General features: G+C 42.8%; 1 protein-coding gene across 2 annotated transcripts in view; it reads right to left on the bottom strand.

The window, feature by feature from the left end:
* Window positions 1-22,998, bottom strand: part of LOC117874952 (microtubule cross-linking factor 1-like) — a 67,233-nt gene that overhangs the window by 5,732 nt on the left and 38,503 nt on the right. For both annotated transcript variants that reach the window (XM_034765717.1, XM_034765716.1), the window contains exons 7-10: window positions 13,729-13,845; window positions 7,079-7,323; window positions 4,002-4,343; window positions 464-543 (exon numbers count right to left, since the gene is read on the bottom strand). In XM_034765717.1, coding sequence (XP_034621608.1) covers window positions 464-543; window positions 4,002-4,343; window positions 7,079-7,323; window positions 13,729-13,845 — 784 coding nt within the window. The remainder of the gene's footprint in view (window positions 1-463; window positions 544-4,001; window positions 4,344-7,078; window positions 7,324-13,728; window positions 13,846-22,998) is intronic.

Here is a 22,998-nt window from a genome sequence, read left to right as displayed (position 1 = left end):
TGTGTGTAAAGTGGGGGGGGGGGAGGGGGAGGGAAGTCACTCCCTGCCCCCTTGCTCCCTGTAGGGAGTATCTGGTGCAAATCCCCTGCAGTCCCTCCAGTATCCAGTGCTGAGATCTAGGCAACCCTAACATGACACAGAGTGGGGACAGAAATCTTTCATCCTGTTTACTCCACTACTGTGTTAGGGCTAGGCACAATTTAGCCCTATGTAAATACAGATATCAGTTTATATATTTTGGAAGCACACTGCATTTTCTGCAACTAAAATATGAGTTTGAAACTAAAATATTTTGGTTTTCACTGGGATTCCTTACACTGAGCATTGAGAGAAACTGAGCACTGAGCCCTATCCAGCTCCTGACCAATTCAATTACAAATTTCCCTTTCACTTGAATGGGCTCAGGAATAGGCCCACTGTTGCCTTTCTTCCCCTAACATAAATAGGCCAAATGTGTTTTTACCTTCTGTGGTTGGGCTTCTTTCGAATTTCCTCTTGATAGCTGCATAACTCTTCACTAACTTTCGCCAGTTCTTTAAGAGCCTTTACAAATATAAATAATGTTACCTTAGCATGAACAATAATCTCCAGAATTGTTTTACACCCAATGATGATTTACACAGGAGAGTCCTGTGCAGAAGGGAGTAGCACAGAAAGATCTCCACGTTATGGACCAAGGTAAATAGCATGCCACTAGTATATTTAACAAAAGTTTATATACTCAACAGTAACAAACTGAGGGGAAAGGGGAAACATTCCCTGGCTGGGAAGTTGTTGCATCCTGAGACCAGTAGTGTAGCTAGTGGGGTGCAGGGGAAGCAGCCGCTTCCCCTGAGCACATTTTCTAAAAGCGGCGTCTTTCCGCGCAGCCAGCACTGGGCTCTGGACTTGGAGTTTGCTGAGCACGGTGAGGGAAACACAATGCATCCTCTCCAAGAGTGGTGTAGCTGCCACACAAGTGTGGGCTTCCCAGGAGCCCCAAGGAGGAATTCTGGCAGAATCAGCCTAAACCTTTTGGGTACTCGGCTGCCATGTGGCCCCACCGAACCCCTGCCTAACAGCCTGTCACACCAAGGGCACAATCTAGCCCTCTGTGTATTTTATGTACATCCCTATGTAAGGAGCGGTCCCTAGCAGTATTTCCCCATGAGGAACCCAAGGGCACTATGTTTGCAGTGGATGGGGTGTTGGTGGAGGGGAAAAATGATTTGCTACTGTTCTTGGAGTCCGGAGCTGGGTTTTGCATGCGGCCACTGGCTGGCTCTGGGCTCCGCCCCACCCCCCTGAATCCCCAGCCCGGCTCGCTTGCGCCAGGGCTGCAGGCGGCGTCGGCTGGTTGCCTGGCTCCCCAGGGAAGAGGAGGAGGAGGAGGCTCCCCCCTGCCTACAGCTGCCCAGCTCGCTAAGCCGAGCCTCGCGTGGTGCACGCTGCCCAGGCAGGGGTGGGCTCTGCCGGGAGGGGAAGGGGCGGCAGCACGGCGGGGGGGCGCGTGAGGAGCAGCAGCCCCATTGGCCCCCAGCCCCAGCAGCTCCATGCAGAGTGAGGCGGCCACATGGTGGGGAAGGCAAACACCTCCTGAACCGTCCTGGGTGAGCTCTTGCTCCTGGGCTGGTGATGCAGGAAGCTGAGACTTTCCCTCAGAGTCAGTATTGAATCAGCGCCGAAGCATGATGCTCAGGGGACACTGTGCCACCATCTCTCAGAGGAAGCTTAAAACCAAGGTCCTGACCACGTGTGATCACTAAAGAATCCACTTCCTCACTGCTTAACCCTCCTGTCCTGTCCAGTGTGGGCGATTGCATCCTGCTGGCCCATCTTGCCCCTGCAGTTGTGACAGGAGGAGACATTTTTTCACTTTGTCGCCTCTGTCACACTGTTGTGGTGCAAATTGGCTGCCAAGTTCCACCCCAGAAGCAGCTGAATTTCAGGCTGGGATGAATGATCTCTCTGTCTGTACGGATGTATTCTATAAAGCACAACGCATGAAGTGCATCAATGGCAAGTACTGGGATCCTGCTGGCATGATAGCCAGGGCACCATGATACTGTGTTGCATTGTTTGCATCTTTAGTTGTGATGATGCCTCACTGCAGGACACTATTGTGTGTCCTGGGGCACAGTCATTATGTGACACCATCACAATGCACTACATTAACATGCAGCTCTTTAATGGCTCATGCTCATGGGACACAGGACATTTACAACAGTAGAATCATAGGACTGGAAGGGACCTCAGGAGGTCTTCTAGTCCAGTCCCCTGCAGTCGTGGAAGGACAAAGTATTATCTAGACAATCCCTGACAGGTGTTTGTCTAACCTTTATTAAAAATCTCCAGTGACGATGATTCCACAACCTCCCTGGGCAATTTATTCCAGTGCTTACCCATCCTGAAAGTTAGGAACTTTTTCCTAATATCCAACCTAAACCTCACTTGCTGCAATGTAAGCCATTGCTTCTTGTCCTATCCTCAGAGGTTAAGAAGAACAATTTTTCTCTCTTCTCCTTGTAACAACCTTTTATGTACTTGAAAACTGTTCTCATGTCCCCTCTCAGTCTTCTCTTTTCCAGTCTAAACAAACCCAGTGTTTTCAATCTTCCCTCATAGCTCATGTTTTCTAGATCTTGAATCATTTTTGTTGCTCTTCTCTGGACTTTCTCCAATTTGTCCACATCCTTCCTGAAATGCGGTGCCCAGAACTGGACACAATACTCCAGCTGAGGTCTAATCAGCCTATTACTGTCCTGAGACCTCCAGGTGAAGCGGCAATCCAACTGTATGGAAGCAGGAAACATGCGTTCCAATTCCCAGCTCTGCCAGTGACTCCCTGGGTGACTTTGAACAAGTCACTTAGTCTGACTGTGCCTCTGTTCTCCATCTGTAGGTACGTCTACATTGGAGCTGGAGGCATCATGCCCAGCTGGAGGAGACATACTGGTGCTAGCTCGAATCAAACTAGAGTGCTAAAAATAGAAGTGTAACGGCATGAGTACCAGGATGGGCTAGTCACCTGAGTGCTTATCAAGGGTCTCAGGTGGGATCACACTCAGGATGGCTAGCTCCTTGCACCACTGTGGCTCCATTTCTATTTTTAGCACACTAGCTTGATCAGCGCTAGCAGGGTATGTCTACACAAGCCAGAAATTACACCTCCCTTTTCCAGTGTAAACATACCCCAAATCATGGGGATACTTCCTTTCGTCCACGCTCTGTAAACTCTTGGTACTCTATATGTACAGCTTCTAGCACAGCCTGACTTCATGTGAGGCTTCTAGGCCCTACTGGACTTGTTATTAATAATAATTAATATGCCACCAAGAAATAAGGGAACCATTGGCTGGAAACCAAGCGTGCAGCACTAGAATAGGCACTTGTCACTTGGAAGTTAACATGGCTTCCAAGCTTTCAGTTTTTTCACATCAGGACATCCAAGGAGACCTCGACAGAACAGTAGAAAAGCCACAATCTGGTGGGCAGAGCTCCTGGTGGGTCTGAAGCCCAGCTGGTGCCAGCGGAGGAGGTGGAGAAGGAAGGAAAAGGGGGGGAGGAGGGATGTTTTTTTCTCGTGGTCTCTCTTCAGTGGCATCTTTTCTCCTCGAGCAGTGGCAGCCCGGGGAATGACTCTGCCACAGCCGAGCCGCTGCTCTGCTCCGGGGGCGAGGGGTGACAATTACAAACTACTGTATTCTGTGATTTACTTTCTAGAATCTAAAGTATATCTAAGTATAATTTAAAGTTCTCCTGTGAAATGCCGGCTGTGCAAACCCTTCCATGGCTGGATCATTCTTGTGTTTTTAAGTACAAATAAATATGCATAACGAATTTAAAAGTATGTAATTAGTAATTTGATATGTCAGGTGGTGCCTTTTTTTATGTGCTCCCTCTGATGTTAGAACCTGGCTATGCCACTGCCTGAGACTCAGAGGACATATACTTTGGGTAGAGAGAGAAGGATTTCATCATGTTCCCCACATTTGCTGAAACACTGTTACTGTCATACTTACTGCATTGAGATCACCAGCATAGCTACTGGTATCTTTCTTAGGAGTTTTCAAGCTGAGGAGGTCTTCATATTTCTCCTGGTTGTCAAAGGCCAGACTGTTCCTTAATAAAACATTGTTTTTCCTCTGAGTTCTAGTTTCTTTACATTCTTGTTCTGAGTTACTGAACAAACTCTTTTCTTCCATCCAGCCATTTGCCAAGTTGTGTCGACAGTTCAGTTCTGCTGTGTCACTCCGTTCTGAAGTAGGGGAATATACAGATAGCTGCAGCATCTTGCTTTGAATGGCCTTATTATCCCGGACATTCATATTGCTCTCCCGCCTTAGTTTTACCTCCTGGTAAAGCTGAAAAGGCAATAAAACACCCTATTTAATCAAAGTAAAGTTATGAGCTTGTAGGATAAAGGACCATATTTATTGTCTGTTTTTAACTGTGTTACAAAGCTCCTAAGCATTTCATTCAGTAAAACCACTTATGGTCTGAAAGATTTTATATGTATTTTTAGCTAAGACATGCTGAGTCCTAAGTGGAATGGCCAATGGACCATTCTATTGTCACAAGGTGTGGAGAAGGTTTGTTACAATTCCCCAAATCTTCGCTATATTTTAATCTATGGCTTAGAGCTATGGAATGGGGTTCCAGAAGATCTCACAAGTTAAGCACCTCTGAGCTGGGTCAGTAATTAGGTGGTAAACTGCCAAGGAACATCAATGTGCTCCAGCAAATTCTGCTGGTCTTAAACAAGTGAAACTCTCTCTATGAATCAATACTGAATCAAAATTCCAGGATGGTGTTGGATGGTAATGTGCTGGTGTCTTTTTGATGAGGTCCTGAGATCCTCTGCCTCCACTAGTAAAAGCAAAGGCATTGTTAACTCAAGTGTTCTGGCATATTCTAATTTGGGGAATTATAATACAAAGGCTTCCATTTACAGTCCCTTGAATGCAAAGATCCCAAAGCTCCTTACCAACGTTAATTAATTCTCCCAACACCCAGGTGAGGTAGACAAGGGATATGGCCGTTTCTGAGCTGAAACACACCTGCTCTTTAACAGTGCACGGCACAGTCTGTAACACAATTTAAAACAGGCAGAAAAGAAAAATACTGCATCTGCTTGAAACTGCATAGCTAATACGGGTAGGTAGAATGCAATTACTAGAGTTGGGAATTTGGCTAGGACACTGAGGTTTACACATTCCTATTTTCAGTTGAAAAGCGAGGTGGACTTGTTAATGACCACAAGCGGTCATTACATCTCACTCAAAAGCTATCAGGCCTGATTCTCCCACTATGGCTGCTTTACGCTGCTCTGGCAGCATAAAGGGGCATTACAGTGTGTGTAAATTACAATTACATTCACTTTAAAGTCCCTTTACGCTGCAAGAGCTGTGTCAAAGGGCCTTAGTGTAACTGAGAATTAGGCCCATCATCTCCAACACCATAGAGCCAACTAACAAAATAGCAGATGATTATTAATTGTAATAATAATTTATTATTTATATTACAGTAGCATATAAAGGTCCCAATCAGGTTGGGGCTCCATTGATCTAGATGATGTAAATGATAGAAAGGAAATCTGATTCCTTTCCCAAACAGCATATATATACATATAGGGCTCGTGTTACTAACCACTGAAATGTAGTCACTTCTGTGGCAAAACAAGGAAACTAGTTAACAAATCACAGCAACATCACCACATTTAAGGCAGGAAGTGGAGAAGAATATCATATTCAAATCAAATAGAAATTACAGCTGAAACACAGGAGGCAGACATCACAGAGTTACATTGTAGCCTGAGAGCAGCATATGTCTGTGAGTCATTTGGCTCCATTTTCCTTTTCCATTTTATTATTTTCCTTTCATGTGAACAATCTCTTCCTTACATTCCTAGTGGTTGCAGAAAGCAAGCGAGAATATTTTCATGTATATTAGAATAAATTTGTGCATTAGCAAGTGGCAGAGGGTTTTGTTCAGATGACAACTTTGGTGTAAAAGAATAATAAATAAATTACTTACGCTATCCCTGAAAGGAAGTGAATTAGAATTGATAGAAAGTAAATGATCGCTAACAGGTGTAAATATTCTTTGTGTCTAGCCTTTGTTTACTTTAATCCTTTCTTCTAATAAATGTCGTCAGTAAATATAGCAGGTCCTTGCAGGAATAAATTTCTCATTTCCTGAGCAACTCATTCTTTGATTCATGGAATTCCCTTTGATGTCAACAAATAAAGCAGTGCCTAATTTATCCCAGCCAGAGAGGTATATTTTAGAATATGCCTGTATTAGAATTTTGTTGATAAACATGCATTCACGTAAGCCAGTGGTTCTCAACAAGGGGTATGCATACCCATGGGGGCACGCAGAGGTCTTCCAGGGGGTACATCCATTCATCTAGATATTTGCCTACTTTTACAACAGACTACATAAAAAGCACTAGCAAAGCCAGTACGAACTATTTCATACAATGACTTGTTTATACTACTCTATACACTGAAATGTAAGTACAATATTTATATTCCAATTGATTTATTTTATAATTATATGATAAAATGAGAAAGTAAACAATTTTTCAGTAATAGTGTGCTGTGACACTTTTTTCTATTTTTTGTCTGATTTTGTAAGCAAGTTGTTTTTAAGTGACGTGCAACTTGGGGTACACAAGACAAATCAGACTCCTGCAAGGGATACAGTAGTCTGGAAAGGTTGAGAGCCAATGACCTAAGCCCCATACAGACATGTCTGCTACTTTTTAAAATGCATGTACGATGAACACTGTGCCCAGAATCTCTGGCTATGGTATATACTGCCAACAATACTGCAGCAAATTTGACCTAAGACCAATGCTTCAAAGTGACATCTCAAGTTCTTACTCTCTATCCATGGTTATAAAATTAACAATATCTCAAATACTCCCAGAGCTCAGACCTTGAATCCTGCCATCAACCATTAAACAGTGGCAGGCACGGAACTGGAAAATGGTTCAGAGAGAAAAACCATGAGGTGGCCTTGGGCCACCAGATAAGACTTTAGAAAAATGTTCATTTTTACAGTGTTGTTTACACTCAAAAATCCAAAGTACCTCTTCTATTTTCTTCTGCATGACCTTCCACTGACTTTCCCACTCCTTCCTTTCACTGTCAAATCTCTCCAGCAGTTCCATCTTCTCTTTGGTCCAGTTTCTCTCAGTATTCTCCAGTTGTTTATGCAGGTCCATTGCTGCACTATGAGTATCAACTAAAAGGTGTTTCTGCTCCTCTTCTTTCCTGAATGTTTCCTGGAAGCTGGGATTGATTTTATCAGAATAAGTCTTTCTTGTCTTTGATTCTAGCTTCAAGCGAAGAGAAAAACAAATATAACAGACAGCCCATTCCATTAATTTCAATTGTATCAAAGCTTGCTATCTATATCAGGATTATAATGATAAACATATACACTACAATAGAAGTATGGACACACTGGAATACACAACAGAAAAAGGAGTTCCAACCCCTTCTCCCTCCCCCCCCCCAAAAAAGTGATATCTCATAACAAATCTAGTCTGTCATTCTACATGCTGTACCGAAATAGCATACACATAGGGAATAGTCCTACAAATGAGTAATATTCAGACTTGCTCTCCTTTAGATGAAGCAGAAGTGCTATAACAGCACTTGATCCTGCAAGATACTGAGAGCCTCTTGCAAGATGCTGAGCACCCTCAATTCCCGTTGCAGTGAATGGCAAGTCAAGGCCTTGGAACCTTCCAAGATCTGTCCTTTAGGCAGAATGGCCAAGAATGCTGTCTGTGTGCTATATCTGAACTGTTCACAAGACAACTAGAAATCTAAAGATAGGAAGTTTGCTCAGCACAATTGAGACTTTACACTGGCACATTTAAAAACATTAGTGTTATATGTATACTTTTAATTAAACAAAAGAAAACATGCAGTTATGGGAGGAAACCATAAAACTTTTATGCACTACATATACATCAGACACAATACAAAAGCTTAATGTATTTTGGTTTTACAAATCTAAATAAATATATTAGTCCCATGGCATGGGTCTGGAAGACAGTAGAACAGGGCTCTATCCCCAACTCTGACTGATTGTGAGACCTTGCATAAATCATTTAACCTCTCTGCACCTCCATTTCCTCTTCTGTAAAAATACAAAACATGAGCCTCACCACCCTCTGTAAAAATCTCTGAGTTGTATGGCTGGACAAGTGCTAAGTAGCATTGTTATATTATGATACACTTGTAGAGGGAAACCTTTTACTGAATGGTGATAGATTTTATAGACCCAATTCTTACTCATTCAATTTTTACACCAGTGGCTCATTAAAAATCAGCAGATTTGCTGATGATTTACATCAGCATGAGGTCAGAATAACACCCATTAATTCATTCTTGGAAGCGACAGTTTGGTAGCCTGACATGGTATGATGTACTGTATGTACAGTTGTGTGTGTTCCTTAAATTTGGGTTTCAAATCATACTGTTGTGTTAATCTGGTGAACGTAGATATTCATATCCATTCACAATAAGCTTGCAGATTGCATTGTTTCGTGATCAGAGGCTATTGTCAGGTCACAAAAACTACTCCCTTTATCGAACATGTTTGTGATTACTAGTTTACATCTAATTTTGTAACAGAGGGTCCTGTGGCACCTTTAAGACTAACAGAAGTATTGGAGCATAAGCTTTCGTGGGCGAAGGCCCACTTCATCAGACGCAAGTGGGCATTCACCCACAAAAGCTTATGCTCCAATACTTCTGTTAGTCTTAAAGGTGCCACAGGACCCTCTGTTGCTTTTTACAGATTCAGACTAACATGGCTACCCCTCTTAAGGTGACCAGATATCAAGTGTGAAAAATCGGGACAGAGGGTGGGGGGTAATAGGCACCCATGTAAGAAAAAGCCCCAAATATCGGGACTGTCCCTATAAAATCGGGACATCTGGTCACCCTAACCCCTCTTATACTTGACATTTAATTTTGTAATTACCTTTTGTGCCTCATGCAAAGCTCTCCTCACCCCTTTACTGGGCAAAGCAGATTGATTCAGCTCCAGCTGCTACATGATCACTGCTTACCACTGTCTGTTTTTTTTCCAGCCAGCTGACAAGTTGACATCTAATTCAGATTCAGCTTCTTTCATTAACAAATGAGCTGTGAGCTCAGCTGAGGACCGACAGGTTACTTGCCTCAGCGTATTAGATGAAGTCCTGATACAGTGCATCTCAACTAACAGCACTTAGGGCCTGATTCAACTGCCACCACAGCCAATGGCAGTCATGCCTCTGACTCAGTGCAAGTTGGATTGGGGCCTAAGAGGGCAGGAACTCCCTTCATTGAACCTCCCTGTCGCTCCCTTTCAAGATCACAGTAATACCATAGAGTTATTTACCTGTGCAATGTGGCATTTGAGCTCAGCTCTTTCAAACTCCAACTCAGACCTGTCATTGGAACACTGAGACTGCCAAAAGCTTCTTCATAAGAACATAAGAACGGCCGTACTGGGTCAGACCAAAGGTCCATCAAGCCCAGTATCCTGTCTACCGACAGTGGCCAATATCAGGTCCCCCAGAGGGAGTGAACCTAATAGGTAATGATCAAGTGATCTCTCTCCTGCCAGGCATCTCCACCCTCTGACAAACAGAGTCTAGAGACACTATTCCTTACCCATCCTGGCTAATAGCCATTACTGGACTTAACTTCCATGAATTTATCCAGTTCTCTTTTAAATGCTGTTATAGTCCTAGCCTTCACAACCTCCTCAGGTAAGGAGTTCCACAAGTTGATTGTGCGCTGTGTGAAGAACTTCCTTTTATTTGTTTTAAACCTGCTGCCCATTAATTTCATTTGGTGACCCTTAGTTCTTGTATTATGGGAATAAGTAAATAACTTTTCCTTATCTACTTTCTCCACATCACTCATGATTTTATATACCTCTATCATATCCCCCCTTAGTCTTCTCTTTTCCAAGCTGAAAAGTCCTAGCCTCTTTAATCTCTCTTCATATGGGACCCGTTCCAAACCCCTAATCATTTTAGTTGCCCTTCTCTGAACCTTTTCTAGTGCCAGTATATCTTTTTTGAGATGAGGAGACCACATCTGTACGCAGTATTCAAGATGTGGGCATACCATCGATTTATGTAAGGGCAATAATATATTATCCGTCTTATTCTCTATCCCCTTTTTAATGATTCCTAACATCTTGTTTGCTTTATTGACCGCCTCTGCACACTGCGTGAACGTCTTCAGAGAACTATCCACAATGACTCCAAGATCTTTTTCCTGATTTGTTGTAGCTAAATTAGCCCCCATCATATTGTATGTATAGTTGGGGTTATTTTTTCCAATATGCATTACTTTACATTTATCCACATTAAATTTCATTTGCCATTTTGTTGCCCAGTCACTTAGTTTTGTGAGTTCTTTTTGAAGTTCTTCACAGTCTGCTTTGATCTTAACTACAGGTCTGTTGCATCTTAGGCGCATTTAACATGTGCGATTTCAGCTTTACGTGGTCGGCAAAAACAAAAAGAAAAAAAAACACCAAAAAAGAGAAAAATAACAATTTAAATACTGTTTCTGTAGTGTGGGTGATTCCGCCCGCCATTACACTCAATGTAATTTTGACTATACGCGATTTTCGCTTTAGGCGCTGACTGCGGAACGTAACCCCAGCGTAAGATGAGACAGACCCGTATCTTGAGCAATTTAGTATCATCTGCAAACTTTGCCACCTCACTTTTTACCCCTTTCTCCAGACCATTTATGAATACGTTGAATAGGATTGGTCCTAGGACTGACTCTTGGGGAACACCACTAGTTACCCTCTCCATTCTGAGAATTTACCATTAATTCCTACCCTTTGTTCCCTGTCTTTTAACCAGCTCTTCTTTTCTCTTCCTTCTTTTTCTCTTCCTTCTCTGCTCCGGAGCTGGAGCACCCACAGGAAAAAAATAGTGGGAGCTCAGCACCCACCAGCCACAGTTGTTCGGTGGTGCTGCCGATCAGCTATTTGGTGCTCCCCTGATCAGCTAATTGGGGCTCTGACAAACAGCTGTTTGGTGGCTCAGGGAGGAGGGGTGGAGCAGGGGGAGGAAGAGATGGAGCGAGGGCAGGGCCTCAAGGGGATCGAGTGGGGGCGAGAAGAGGTGGAGCGAGGGTGGGGCCTTGGAGGAGAGGGCGGGGTGGGGGCAGGGCCTCGGGGCGGAGTGGGGATGGCGCACTCCTGGGGAAAACTAAAAGGCAGCATCTATGGCTTGAACCACTTCCAAAACAGACTTCAGATCCAGCAAAACATTTCTGTTTTCATCTACCTAGAAGCATTCAGGGTAGCTTTACAAATAAAGATCTCTGACACTAACAAAACTGCTCCAAGACAACTCAGCATTCTTAATATGAAATATGTCCCCTGTTAGTTTGTTGTTTCAGACAGGCTCATGGCTTCATGTTGAAGCCGGCCAGTCTATGGAGCTGGCCCCCCTCCAGGGCCAAGGTTCTAGCTCAGTACCAGGGATTATAGTAAATGTTGATGAAAAACAACTTCTTATATAAGAATTCCATGCACTGAAGATCTGTTGCATTTGAAACGTCTATTCATGGAACATCTACAGCCATAGCAATATTTTTTTCATTTCACCACTACAAAGGTTGTATTTTTATGGAGGAAGGGAGGTAAAGCAGTAATTCACTCTTTTGTTATACTTACTCTTTTAACTTATTCAAGAAACTTAAGCGGAATTAACCAAACTGATCTATTTACTCATTTGACTTCTCTGGAATAATTCAAATGCATGTAGCAAAGAACAGTGTGAAGGCATATACTAGAGACAGATTGAGATATGTTTTGCCTACCGTTTGCACAAGCCTTTGTCAGTGCAACATTAGGAATAACAACTGTGATTCAATCAGAAGCAAATGGTAAATCTTACTGGAACCAATCTGAAAGCCTACATTGCAGCTTAATATTTACTGAATGTGCTCCAGTCATGCACACATTTGCAAAGCAGTTTAGCATGTCAAAAGACTCTTGATGTTCTTTTAGAGTGATTACTTATCAGGTATTACTCCCATCTTCAAAATGTACATCTGCCTCGTACAAGATTCCATTTATAAAAATAGAATAGAGACCATCAAAATGCAATCAAGTCCTGGAAAAAGTTAGTTGCAGCTATTTACTTGTAACTGTAACTTCCCTCAAAAGTGCTTCTCTCTTTCATCCATGATTTCTTTTCCTGTTCATATCACTTCTTACTCTCTTCAAATTTCCTCTTAAGATGCAAATAGTCACAGGGTATGTCTACACTGGAAACTTCAAAGTGCTGCCGTGGAAACGCTCCCGCAGCAGCGCTTTGAAGTGTGAGTGTGGTCGCGCGCGAGCGCTGGGAGAGAGCTCTCCCATCGCTCGGAGCCGGTCTACACTGGCGCTTTAAAGCGCTCAGACTTGCTGCGCTCAGGGGGGTGATTTTTCACATCCCTGAGACAGCAAGTTAGAGCGCTATAAAATGTAAGTGTAGACATACCCATAGTGAAGGTCATGATTGCTGATGTTTGCTCAGATGGCTGGGTGACTATATGCTGCTACTGCTGTTGCTATGGTGACTAAATTCCTTAGAGAACTTTGACTCCTGTCCCAATCTTTATCTCTTTCTCTGCTTGTTTCTCCATGGAAGCCAGGAATAAGATCCCAATCTCTAATACTGCTAGTATACTTACTGTTTGTATAAAACACTGGGCTGTTCCCACAGGTATTCCACATGGCTCGAGCATAACAAACAAATGTAAAAAGCCACTGCTTCCTTTTTATTAAAATACCTTTTTCTTTCACGTGTGAAGTCCTATCACCCCAACACAGCCACGATTTTAGTTTGCCTTGGGGAGCAGTACAGTGTCTGAAATTTGGCTGTATTGGCACTTTCCACACGCCCTAGACAAGGTCAAAAGCTCATTACAGCAATCAACTTTAAACAAATAATCAATTTTGTTGACATCAGCTGTATTTCTCCTTTCACTGTACCCTTCTTTCCTCTCAAATAAAAAGGTTTTATGCTGTTCCAGATCTCTAATGTTACTCTTTCTTCCCTCTACCTCCCCTCTATGTTCATATAAAAAAATGCAAAATAATTTGAACTAAATCTCTGCTGGGGTATGACAACTTCTAAAAATAATCTGCTGTGACATCAGAAGAGGAGGTGTTATTTTTCAACAGAGATTACCTAGAGTGGATGTGCACAGCTATTCAGGTAAACTGATCTTCCGCTGTTTTACGAGTGATTAATTCACAGTAAGATAAGGTGCTGGCTTCTGGATGGGTCTATTTCTATTTTTTTAAAGAAGTGGCTGGCATCACAGATTTTATAAACTTTATATTAAACCTATAAGAAACTCTCAGAGTCTCACTCTACTATTTAAAAAACAAAAGATCAAATGTGCAAAAATGGGCTAACATCTCTGTCTTGTTAATAAATCATTCCATAGTTTGGAAACACTGACTGAACCACTGACCAGCCTTTCCTTGAGAATAAACAACCACCATCACACTTTTAAACTATTATTGGTCTAGATACAAATATCAAAATGAGGCAGATGTTTACAAGATCCGTTAGCCAAACTGTTTACAGCCTTAATGATGTGTATTGTTAACTTTCTTTTCTATTTCACAAATAAGGCCACAACTCTTCAAAAACCATTGTGATTTTTAAAAGAAAAAAGAAAAGAAAAGAAAAGAACTTACCTTTTTGAAGTAAACAATCCTTCAGAAGTTTTTCAGTGCATTTTTCAGTGTAGTAGTGAAAGCAGTGAAATGCATAGCTAGCTGGGATAAAGAGTTCCAGTTCTGTGAATCCTGATCCTTAAAGAAAACAAGAAACCAGGAAAGAGATAATTTTTCAATCAGAGCAGCGCTTGCAACTCTCTTTGATTAACTTCACAACTTCAGTTTCGCAAACTGAAAAACAGTTCTGTCTGGCATCATCCCGGCAGCTGGGTTCCATGTGACGTCAGTACATGGAGGATGGTTTTAAAGCCACCTCCCCAGCTCTGTAACTTTATATCTGCTCACATTTTGTGTAAACAACTTCAAGTCCAGGACATTTTTAGGTTTTATAGTGCAGCTAGTATTTAAAGCTTGCCAAAGCAACCAATGTTAACGTTAAAGCTATGACAATGGACAATTTTAGATTTCTTTTATTAGTTAAAGGCAACTCTGTGTTTTAAAGAAGGATTCTTTTCTACATTCCACGCCCAATTTTGAGGGGTACATTTTAAGTTCTTTAGGAGCTGTGCAGCTAAACCACATTTGTTTATCAGGGCAACTTTTCATGATCCACAACTCCCCTAAAACACCCACTCTCCCCCCATACTAAAATCTTTACTTTTTGCATTCAATTATATTATCACTTTTGTAATAAGACATTACTAGTCATTGTGTAATCTTATTTTATTTGTATTCTAGGAATGCTGACAATGGCTTGTTCAGAATATACACGGACATTTTTGCTACTTTATAAGGATATTGGTCCGTTAAGTCCACTTTTGGACCACTTAGAAGCACAGAAACTGGCCAGAAATAGCCAGCAGAGAATCTCCCTGCACAGGGGAGCTCTTCACTGGCAGAAACCTGGCAGAGATGGTGGAGATGTCCCCTTTTACAACTGCACCCCTCAGCCCTGGCACAAGGGGATGGAGGAGACATACAAGATCGGCTTGGGGCAAAGAGGGGGTGTGACTAAGTTGAGTTCTGCTACAAAAAATCCTCCACAGGTATAACATCAGTGAAGGACCTTATGCCAATACAGTAAGTTTGAGCTGCTACCCTGCAATGCTTAGGCTGGAGCTAGACAGCACAGGATCAAGGAGCTATATCCAATGAACAACCACTGTGCCCCTGCTCTCCATGGGGTCTGAGCGGAGCAGGGTAGAGTGTCTAGCCCACTGTGACAAATCCTTTTCTTTGCATGTCTAATTGGATAGTACTGTTGCACTGCACTGTAAGTTATAAATTCCATGCTCACTTGGTATTGGTCTGTGCTGGATATAGTGTGGACCTACATCACCTCAGGGGGAACGTTGGCAGGCATCTACCCCAAGGAGCACCCAGGTGTGCGGGAGGGGAATGGGGGTGGGCATGCATACAACTTTGCCATCAGCAAAAGCATCAGGGGAATGGAGCCATGTCTCTTTCCTGCCCCCATTTCCCTCTTTAGCCAGTAGTAGTTCTGTAGCTTAGTTGTGCTGAGGGACTGCAACTGAGATTGGCCCTTGCTTCAGGATTGAGGTTGGGGCTAAGACTCTTTGTGCTCTCACCCATTTGCACACCTGCATTGACTCATATTGTGGATAGCCAATCTCCAGCTGTGTGCGGTAGCTTCTGTCTGTGCTGAATAGAAGACAGATGGGCATCTGCTACCAGGCATGTGAATGCAATTCCCATTTCCTTGAATGGAAACAATGTTCATGCCCTCAAGCGTAGAATTTGGCCATCTTTAGATAATAGGAGTTGCTTGTGGGATCAAGAACATAGTCTGCCCTAGGTGCTGCTGTGAGGAGCCAGGAGCGCTTTGCTTACTCAGCACTTTCCCCCTTTGGAATGACAAGATGGGCCTATGTTAAAACACATGTACAGTAGACGGGTTTCAGCTCAGGGTGCATTTTATAGTAAACACCAAAGTAGGTTGCAGGGAAAATACATTTTTTCTCCTTATATGGTCAGCAAGTAAGTCCCAGTGAAGACATTATTTGGGTGCTTATTCTGCCCCTGGGAAAGATATGCAATGGGACTCGGACTGTTTATACAAGTTTCAAAAGCCATTTAAAAAAGAACAAAGATGACTGAAGGACAGACAGTCCCTGAGGAAAATCCTCAGCCCATTCATTTAGAAATCCTTCTTTTTTAAAACCCCAGAGCTACTTTTTGCCCTCAGTTACACTCAGGCAACCCAACTGTCCTCAATAGCTGTGTCTATGTAAAGCGGAGCAGGACTGAGCCCCTAACCGGGGATTATGGCTCAGACCCTCCTCTCACAACATTGCAGCTTCAATGGAGCCAACAAGGTTGCACCTGGGTAAATGAGGGCAGAATACGATCTTATGAATTTTTACTCCTATAGTTCCTTAAATATAGACTATCATTCCAATGTATTTAATTAAATTTTACTACTGTGAAACAAAATATTAAAACACAGACACAGCCAAATCCTGAACTCAGTTTTTACTGAGTTTTAATTAATTAGTTTTAATTAACTTGAGATTTGCCTCAGTCTGAGTGAGGATTGACGAAAAGCAGAGCAAGTGCTTCTGAGGTAGTCCTGTGAATAATATGATGCTACTCAGTAGGAGGTCAGATCCAAGGCCCACTGAAGTCAGTGGGAATCTTTCTAATTACTTCAATGGGCACTGGATCATAACCAGACCTTGTGAGTGCCACAGAAAGAGGTGTATAAGGATTGTAGCTGCTTTGGATTCAGTTAAGAGTGTTAGAAGATTCAAATGAAAATTTATGGGCCTGTAAAGGAGCTGAGTTTCTAGCCCACCTCTGCAATGACCAGATGCAGTTCCCCTTGAAGTCAAGTGGGATATGTATCTGCCTGAGTGAGGGCAGAATTTGAGCCCTACATTTTATTTTTAAAGGATGGTTCTACTTGAAAATGTCTGTTTTCAAATGGCATCTTCTTATTCGATAGACAAGATCCCTGTGTGACTGGCACCCGCTGGCAGGGTCTATCTGGCTCTTACATGGGCATGCTGTGATTGGGAGGGCACAAGAAGCCTTACCCCGTCTGCAACCTGTTTAAAGGCCAGGCAAAATTGCAGCCCTTGTGCTGGGGGAGTGCAGGGATTCATCAATTCCCATTCTCTTGGGGGCATACAACATGTCCCTGGGGGGAAAGCAGAGAAAGCACCATGGCCTTCCCTCCAACCAGCCTGCAAAGCAGAATGGGGAGACCCAGCTAGCAGACTACACCCAAGAAAGGGATGAAATAGCAGGCATGTTCCCATTACAAGCTGGAGAGCTCAAAGAAGTTTTCTGCTATGCGACTACTCAAACTCTCACCGAGGCAATGCATCTCTGCACTAGGGTTGCCAATTTTGGTTGGACATATTCCTGGAGATTTAATCATATGACAATATTTTATTAAAGATTAATCTTTAAATCCTGGAGGGTTGGCAACCCTACTCCTCACTGTCCCCTATTCTGGACATGATCTAGCCCTTAGTGACAAGAATAAAGATTTACTACTGTAAGCACGAGAGTCAACATAGCTACAAAAGAGATTCCTGTATTCTATTACTTTTTATACATCAGCAGTCTTGGTAACTAAATTCCATCTGCAAAAGGGGTTTGGTGGAAAATACAAACTCTGTGCAACCCCTCTGGTTTCACTGACACCTCTGTGAGGGAGGGAAATATTATCCACAATTTACAGTTGGGGGAACAGAATCACAGTTACATCATGCAACTTGGAAATTGATGGCAGACATTTATAACTTGTTTACTCTCCTAAATTACAGCATAGTTTACCAATAAGCACTGCATATCTAATGGTAGAATCTGGTCTTGCATATTGTTTCCCCTAAAAGAAAATAAAAGTGTCAGAAATCTTAGTCAGTAGGTATTAGGTGCCTACCTGACATTTCTGCCTTTGAAAATCACCCTCTTAGCCCATTATATTCTGGGCTGATTAGAAGAAATGACATGTTATATTGAAAGGCTGTGCTTGAAGTTCATGTGCAGTTCATTTTTTTTATCATGCATATTTAGACAGTTATGGTTTTGGCAATTTTATATTATTAAACTGCTGGATATATTTTTGCTTCATACGGGCACCTGCTCTCTTCCAGTTCTGATTCTAAAGCATTGGTGACAGATGTCAGCAGACCCATGTCTTATTATATCTGTAATCTGGAGCTTCAGGCAAACATATTTTCAGATGAAAGAAATATCTTTGTCCCTGAACAAGAGCTTTCAAACTACCATTTATTTTCATATGTGTAAGTTACTTTGCAGTAACAATTTAGAAAACATTTTAGAGGCATTTATTATTTAAAAGAATGTACATCTGGATCTTAAAAGGAAACAGATTTGACTAAATTTCTATGGTTGTATTCAAAGAAAAAATACATTCAGAATCTGCCTTGGTGGGAAATCTGTGAAGGTCAGAGAATGACCTAAAATGTTCATTTTTTACAGTGCTACCATAATGTTGCATGCATGGCAGTAATCTTTAGGGCTGTCAAACGATTAAAAAAATAATCGCAATTAACCACAAGATTAAAAAAATTGTCGTGATTAATCGCAGTTTTAATGGCGCTGTTAAACAATAATAGAATACCAATTTAAATTTATTATAAATATTTTTGGATGTTTTTCTACATTTTAAAATATATTGATTTCAATTACAACATAGAATACAGAGTGTTCTATTATAAAGTGCTCACTTTATATTATTATTTTTTATTACAAATATTTGCACTGTAAAAAAGATAAAAGACATAGTATTTTTCAACTCACCTTATACAAGTACTGTAGTGCAAGCTCTTTATCGTGAAAGTGCAACTTACACATGTAGAATTATTTTTAACATAACCGCATTCAAAAACAAAACAATGTAAAATGTTAGTGCCTACAGGTGCACTCAGTCCTACTTCTTGTTCAGGCAAAGAAAGTACCAATGTGAGATTTCTAAAGATAGCACAGCATTAGACCCAAGGTTTAAGAATCCGAAGAACCTTCCAAAATCTGAGAGGGACGAGGTGTGGAACATGCTGTCAGAAGTTTTAAAAGAGCAACACTCTGATGCGGAAACTACAGAACCCAAACCACCAAAAATCACCCTTCTGTTGGTGGCACCTGACTCAAACGATGAAAATGAACGTGCAACAGTCCGCATTGCTTTGGATCTGTAAGGATAAGTCCTTTTCCTGTAGCCATATTGTAAGGCCTAAGGCCTTTGTCTGCAGCCATATTAGGAGAGTAGCAGCCATTAGTCAAGAAGCAGCAAGACACATCCTCACATTCCATTTAAATTACATTAAAACAATGTGATATCGGGCTGTTAAGAAGGCAATCCTGTCCTAACAGTACCCACCATCACAAGATAAAGAAATAGATCTTAAGGTGGTTAAAGAAAACTTGATAGCATTTTGTCTGTCAAGCAATCACTTACCAATAGCTGTGGTTGTAAAATCCCCATTCCTTTATTGTTTTGTTTTTATGGTCCCCACTTCTCTATTGTTTGTCTGTAGGGTCTCTGTCTAGTTCTTTGATTGTTTCTGTTCGTTACATAATTACTTTTGCTGGGTGTAAATCAATTAAGGTGGTGGGGTATGATTGGTTAAAAAATTGTTTTACAGTATGTTAGGATTGGTTTGAGAATTATTTAGTAATATTCTAGTAAAATGATTGGTTAAGGTACAGCTAAGCAGGACTCAAGTTTCAATATATAGACTTCCAAAAGGAAGTACTTGGGAATCAACTCCAGGACACAGCCCCAAGATCAGAGCTGCCAGACCTCAGCACCCTGCCAACCACCCGTGAAGCAGCTGGAGTCCCCCAGATGACCTGATCCTGACTGGCCATCAGGGGAAAGTACATCTGCCCTATTGTGAGTGGTGAGCATTGTATGCTTAGCATGTACATTCTGTTTTGGTGATTGTTAATAAATAGAGGTTAAGTAGGATAGTACTGTGTAGGGCTCTTTCACTGGTAAAAGACCCCACAAACCTGCAGAGTGTAAGGTTACGACCTGAGCCCACAGAAGGGTAAGGGTGGGTGCCTAAATTAACAGGGTTACGCCTGAGCCCTAGGGTAAGGGTGGGTGCCCTAGAGTGTAAGGTTACGCCTGAGCCCTAGGAACGGGGTAAAGCTGGGTGCCCCTAGCGTGTGCAAGTAACAGAGAATTTTGTGTGGGTAATAGATCGTTATCTAGCACAGCCCAAAATCAGCATGGAAGCATACGTTCTAGAATGGTGGTCGAAATAGGAAGGAGCGTATGAATATTTAGCATATCTGGCACGTAAATACCTTGCAATGCCGTCTACAACAGTGCCATGTGAACATCTGTTCTCACTTACAGGTGACATTGTAACTAAGACGCTGGCAGCATTATCTCCTGTAAATGTAAACACACTTATTTGTTTTAGTGATTCGCTGAACAAGAAGTAGGACTGAGTGGACTTTTAGGCACTAAAGTTTTACATTGTTTTATTTTTGAATGCAGTTATGTAAAAAATAAGAATTCTACATTTGTAAGTTGCACTTTCATGATAATGAGATTGTACTACAGTACTTGTATTAGGTGAATTGAAAAATACTATTTCTTTTGTTTATCTTTTTTACAGTGCAAATATATATAATCAAAAATAATAACAAACTGAGCACTGTATCCTTTGTATTCTTGTTTAATTGAAATCAAATATTTGAAAATATAAAAAACATCCAAAATTATTTATAATATCTTTAAATTGGTATGTATTATTGTTTTAACACTGTGATTAAAACTACGATTAATCACAACTTTTAAAAAATCTAGTTAATTTGTTTTGTGTTAATCGCTTGTGTTAACTGTGATTAATTGACAGCCCTAGTAATCTTGCTTTTATTTCACAAGTTAGTTAAGTACGGTAAGATCTGCTCAGTGCTAGAATAGACATTTGAGAAAAATTCAAGAGTGCTTCAGGAGTAGCATTAATGATTCAGGACCTGATTCAATTCTCAAAATGAATTCACTGGCATTACACTATTTGATTTACACTACTGTAAGTGGGATCAGAATTAGGCCTATGTAAGTGGGACTCCTCTCTCTGAGGCAATATTGAATGAATGCCCAGAGGCACTGTGCTGCAGGAGGAGCTGTCTTTCAGACAGAGATAAAGCACAGGAGGTCCTTGTGGTCAAATCTCAAGGCATTTTTTGCAAAAGTAGGACGTTAATCCCACCATTCTGCCCAAATTCAAATCTGTGTTAATTACATTCTCCTACCAAAATTCCTTCTGCAGCTTCAAATAGATGTTGATTTTCACTTCCTGCCTTATCTGTGTAGTGTAGCATTTCTATGCACTTTTTAAGAAGCAGTCCTTCAAATGATTACTATTGGGTGTAGCCCTTTCTACCATAAATAGTTCAATTTACTTGGATGGGACTACTCAAGACAATGAGCACTATGCGTGGTAGTGTTTGCAAGTATTTTGTTGCTAAAACAGCTGTAACATTCTACCACACCTGTGCCTGCATTTCAATGGTTGGTGAAGTGATTCCTATGTAAATTTGTAAAGTGAATTGGTTTCCTTTGAGGTGATATTTAGTATATAGAGGTAGGTTATTCTGATGATCCTGCAGCCATCTTTAACATGAAAGCCAGATTTTTAATCCAATCTAAGCATATGTTATACAATCATGTTGACTAATATTAATGCTTACTTTAATAAAACAGGTTCTCTTCCATGCCTGCTTATGCCTCATTTGAACAAAATGTAAGCTACACCCCATTTTCATTCAGCTAGGGCTAACTCAGCCTCCACCAGTATGGCATTTAGTGAGCAATGAAGAACATTTCCTTAGGGCGTCTGTACTTAAAAGGCTACAGTGGCACAGCTGTGCCCCTGCAGTTCTTCAGTGTAGGCACTACCTACGCCAACATGAGAGATTCTCCCATCAGCACTGGTAATCCATCACCCCGAGAGGTCTACCACTGTCTACACTGAGGATGCGGTAGGTAAAGTACACCCTCGCTATAACATGCTTCATAACAACAAACCTTTGTCTATAATTAATCCAGCCCCTCCAGCACCACCGCTACAGTGGGGGCTGATAGTTCCTCCAGCACTGCGGCTGCAGCTGATAGCGCCTCCTGCCAGTGCTACAGCAGCGAGGCTGGAGGCACTGGAGGATTAGTAATTGGGCTGACGGGGCCCGTGCCAAGGAGCCCTGGCCAATTGGGGGTAGGATTGCCAACTTTCTAACCACACAAAGCTTAACACCCTTGCCCCTCCCTCTGCCCCTAGGCCCCTCCCTCTGCCCCTAGGCCCCTTCTCCAAGGCCCCACACCCACTCTCTCCATCCCCCCCTCCCTCTGTCGCTCGCTCTCCCCCACCCTCACTCACTCGCTCATTTTCACCGGGCTGGGGCAGGGGTGCGGGAGGGGGTGAGGGCTCCATCTGGGGTGCGAGCTCCGAGGTGGAGACAGAAATGAGGGGTTCAGGGTGTGGGAAAGGGCTCCAGCTGGGGCAGGGGTGTGGACTCTGGGGTGGGCCAGGGATGAGGGGTTTGTGGTGCAGGAGGTGGCTCTGACCTTGGGGGGTGCAGCCGAGGGGTTTGGAGAATGGGAGGTGGCTCTGGGCTGAGGCAGGGGGTTGGGATGTTGGAGGGGGTACGGGCTCTGGCCTGGGGGTGCAGGCTCTGGGGTGGGGCCAGAAATGAGGGGCTCAGGCTGTGGGAGGGGCCTCCAGGCAGGGGCAGGGGGTTGGGGCACAAGAGAGGGTTCAGGGTGCAGGCTCTGGGTGGCTTACCTTGGGGGACTCCTGGAAGTGGCAACATGTCCCTTGGCTCCTAGGCAAGAGGTGCGGCTCTGCGCACTGCTTCCGCCCACAAGCGCTGCCCCTGCAGCTCCCATTGGCTGCGGTTCACAGCCAATGGGAGCTGCGGAGCCGGCGCTCAGGACTGGGGCAGCGCACGGAGGCCCCCCCTGGCTGCACCTATGCCTAGGAGCCGAGGGACATGTCACTGCTTCTGGGAGCCACACAGAATCAGGTAGGGAGCCTGCCAGCCCCGTGCCAAGCGGACCTTGGTCAGCGGTGCTGACTGGAGCTGCCAGGGTCCCTTTTCGACTGGGTATTCCGGTAAAAAAAACAGACGCCTGATAACCCTAATTGGGGGCCCTGGAAAAATTGGCATCCCCATGCCCCAACCCTGCTCCCTGACTCTGCTCGCCTGGTGTGGGAGGGGCTTTGTCATTCCCATACTAAATCCCGCCCCCCCCTGCATGTTTTGGCTCACAGGGAGTGGACA

The sequence above is a fragment of the Trachemys scripta genome, chromosome 3, assembly GCF_013100865.1.
Source record: "Trachemys scripta elegans isolate TJP31775 chromosome 3, CAS_Tse_1.0, whole genome shotgun sequence".
NCBI lineage: Eukaryota > Metazoa > Chordata > Testudines > Emydidae > Trachemys > Trachemys scripta.
Note: the sequence above shows the minus strand (reverse complement) of the source record. Positions and strands in the feature narration are given on the sequence as shown.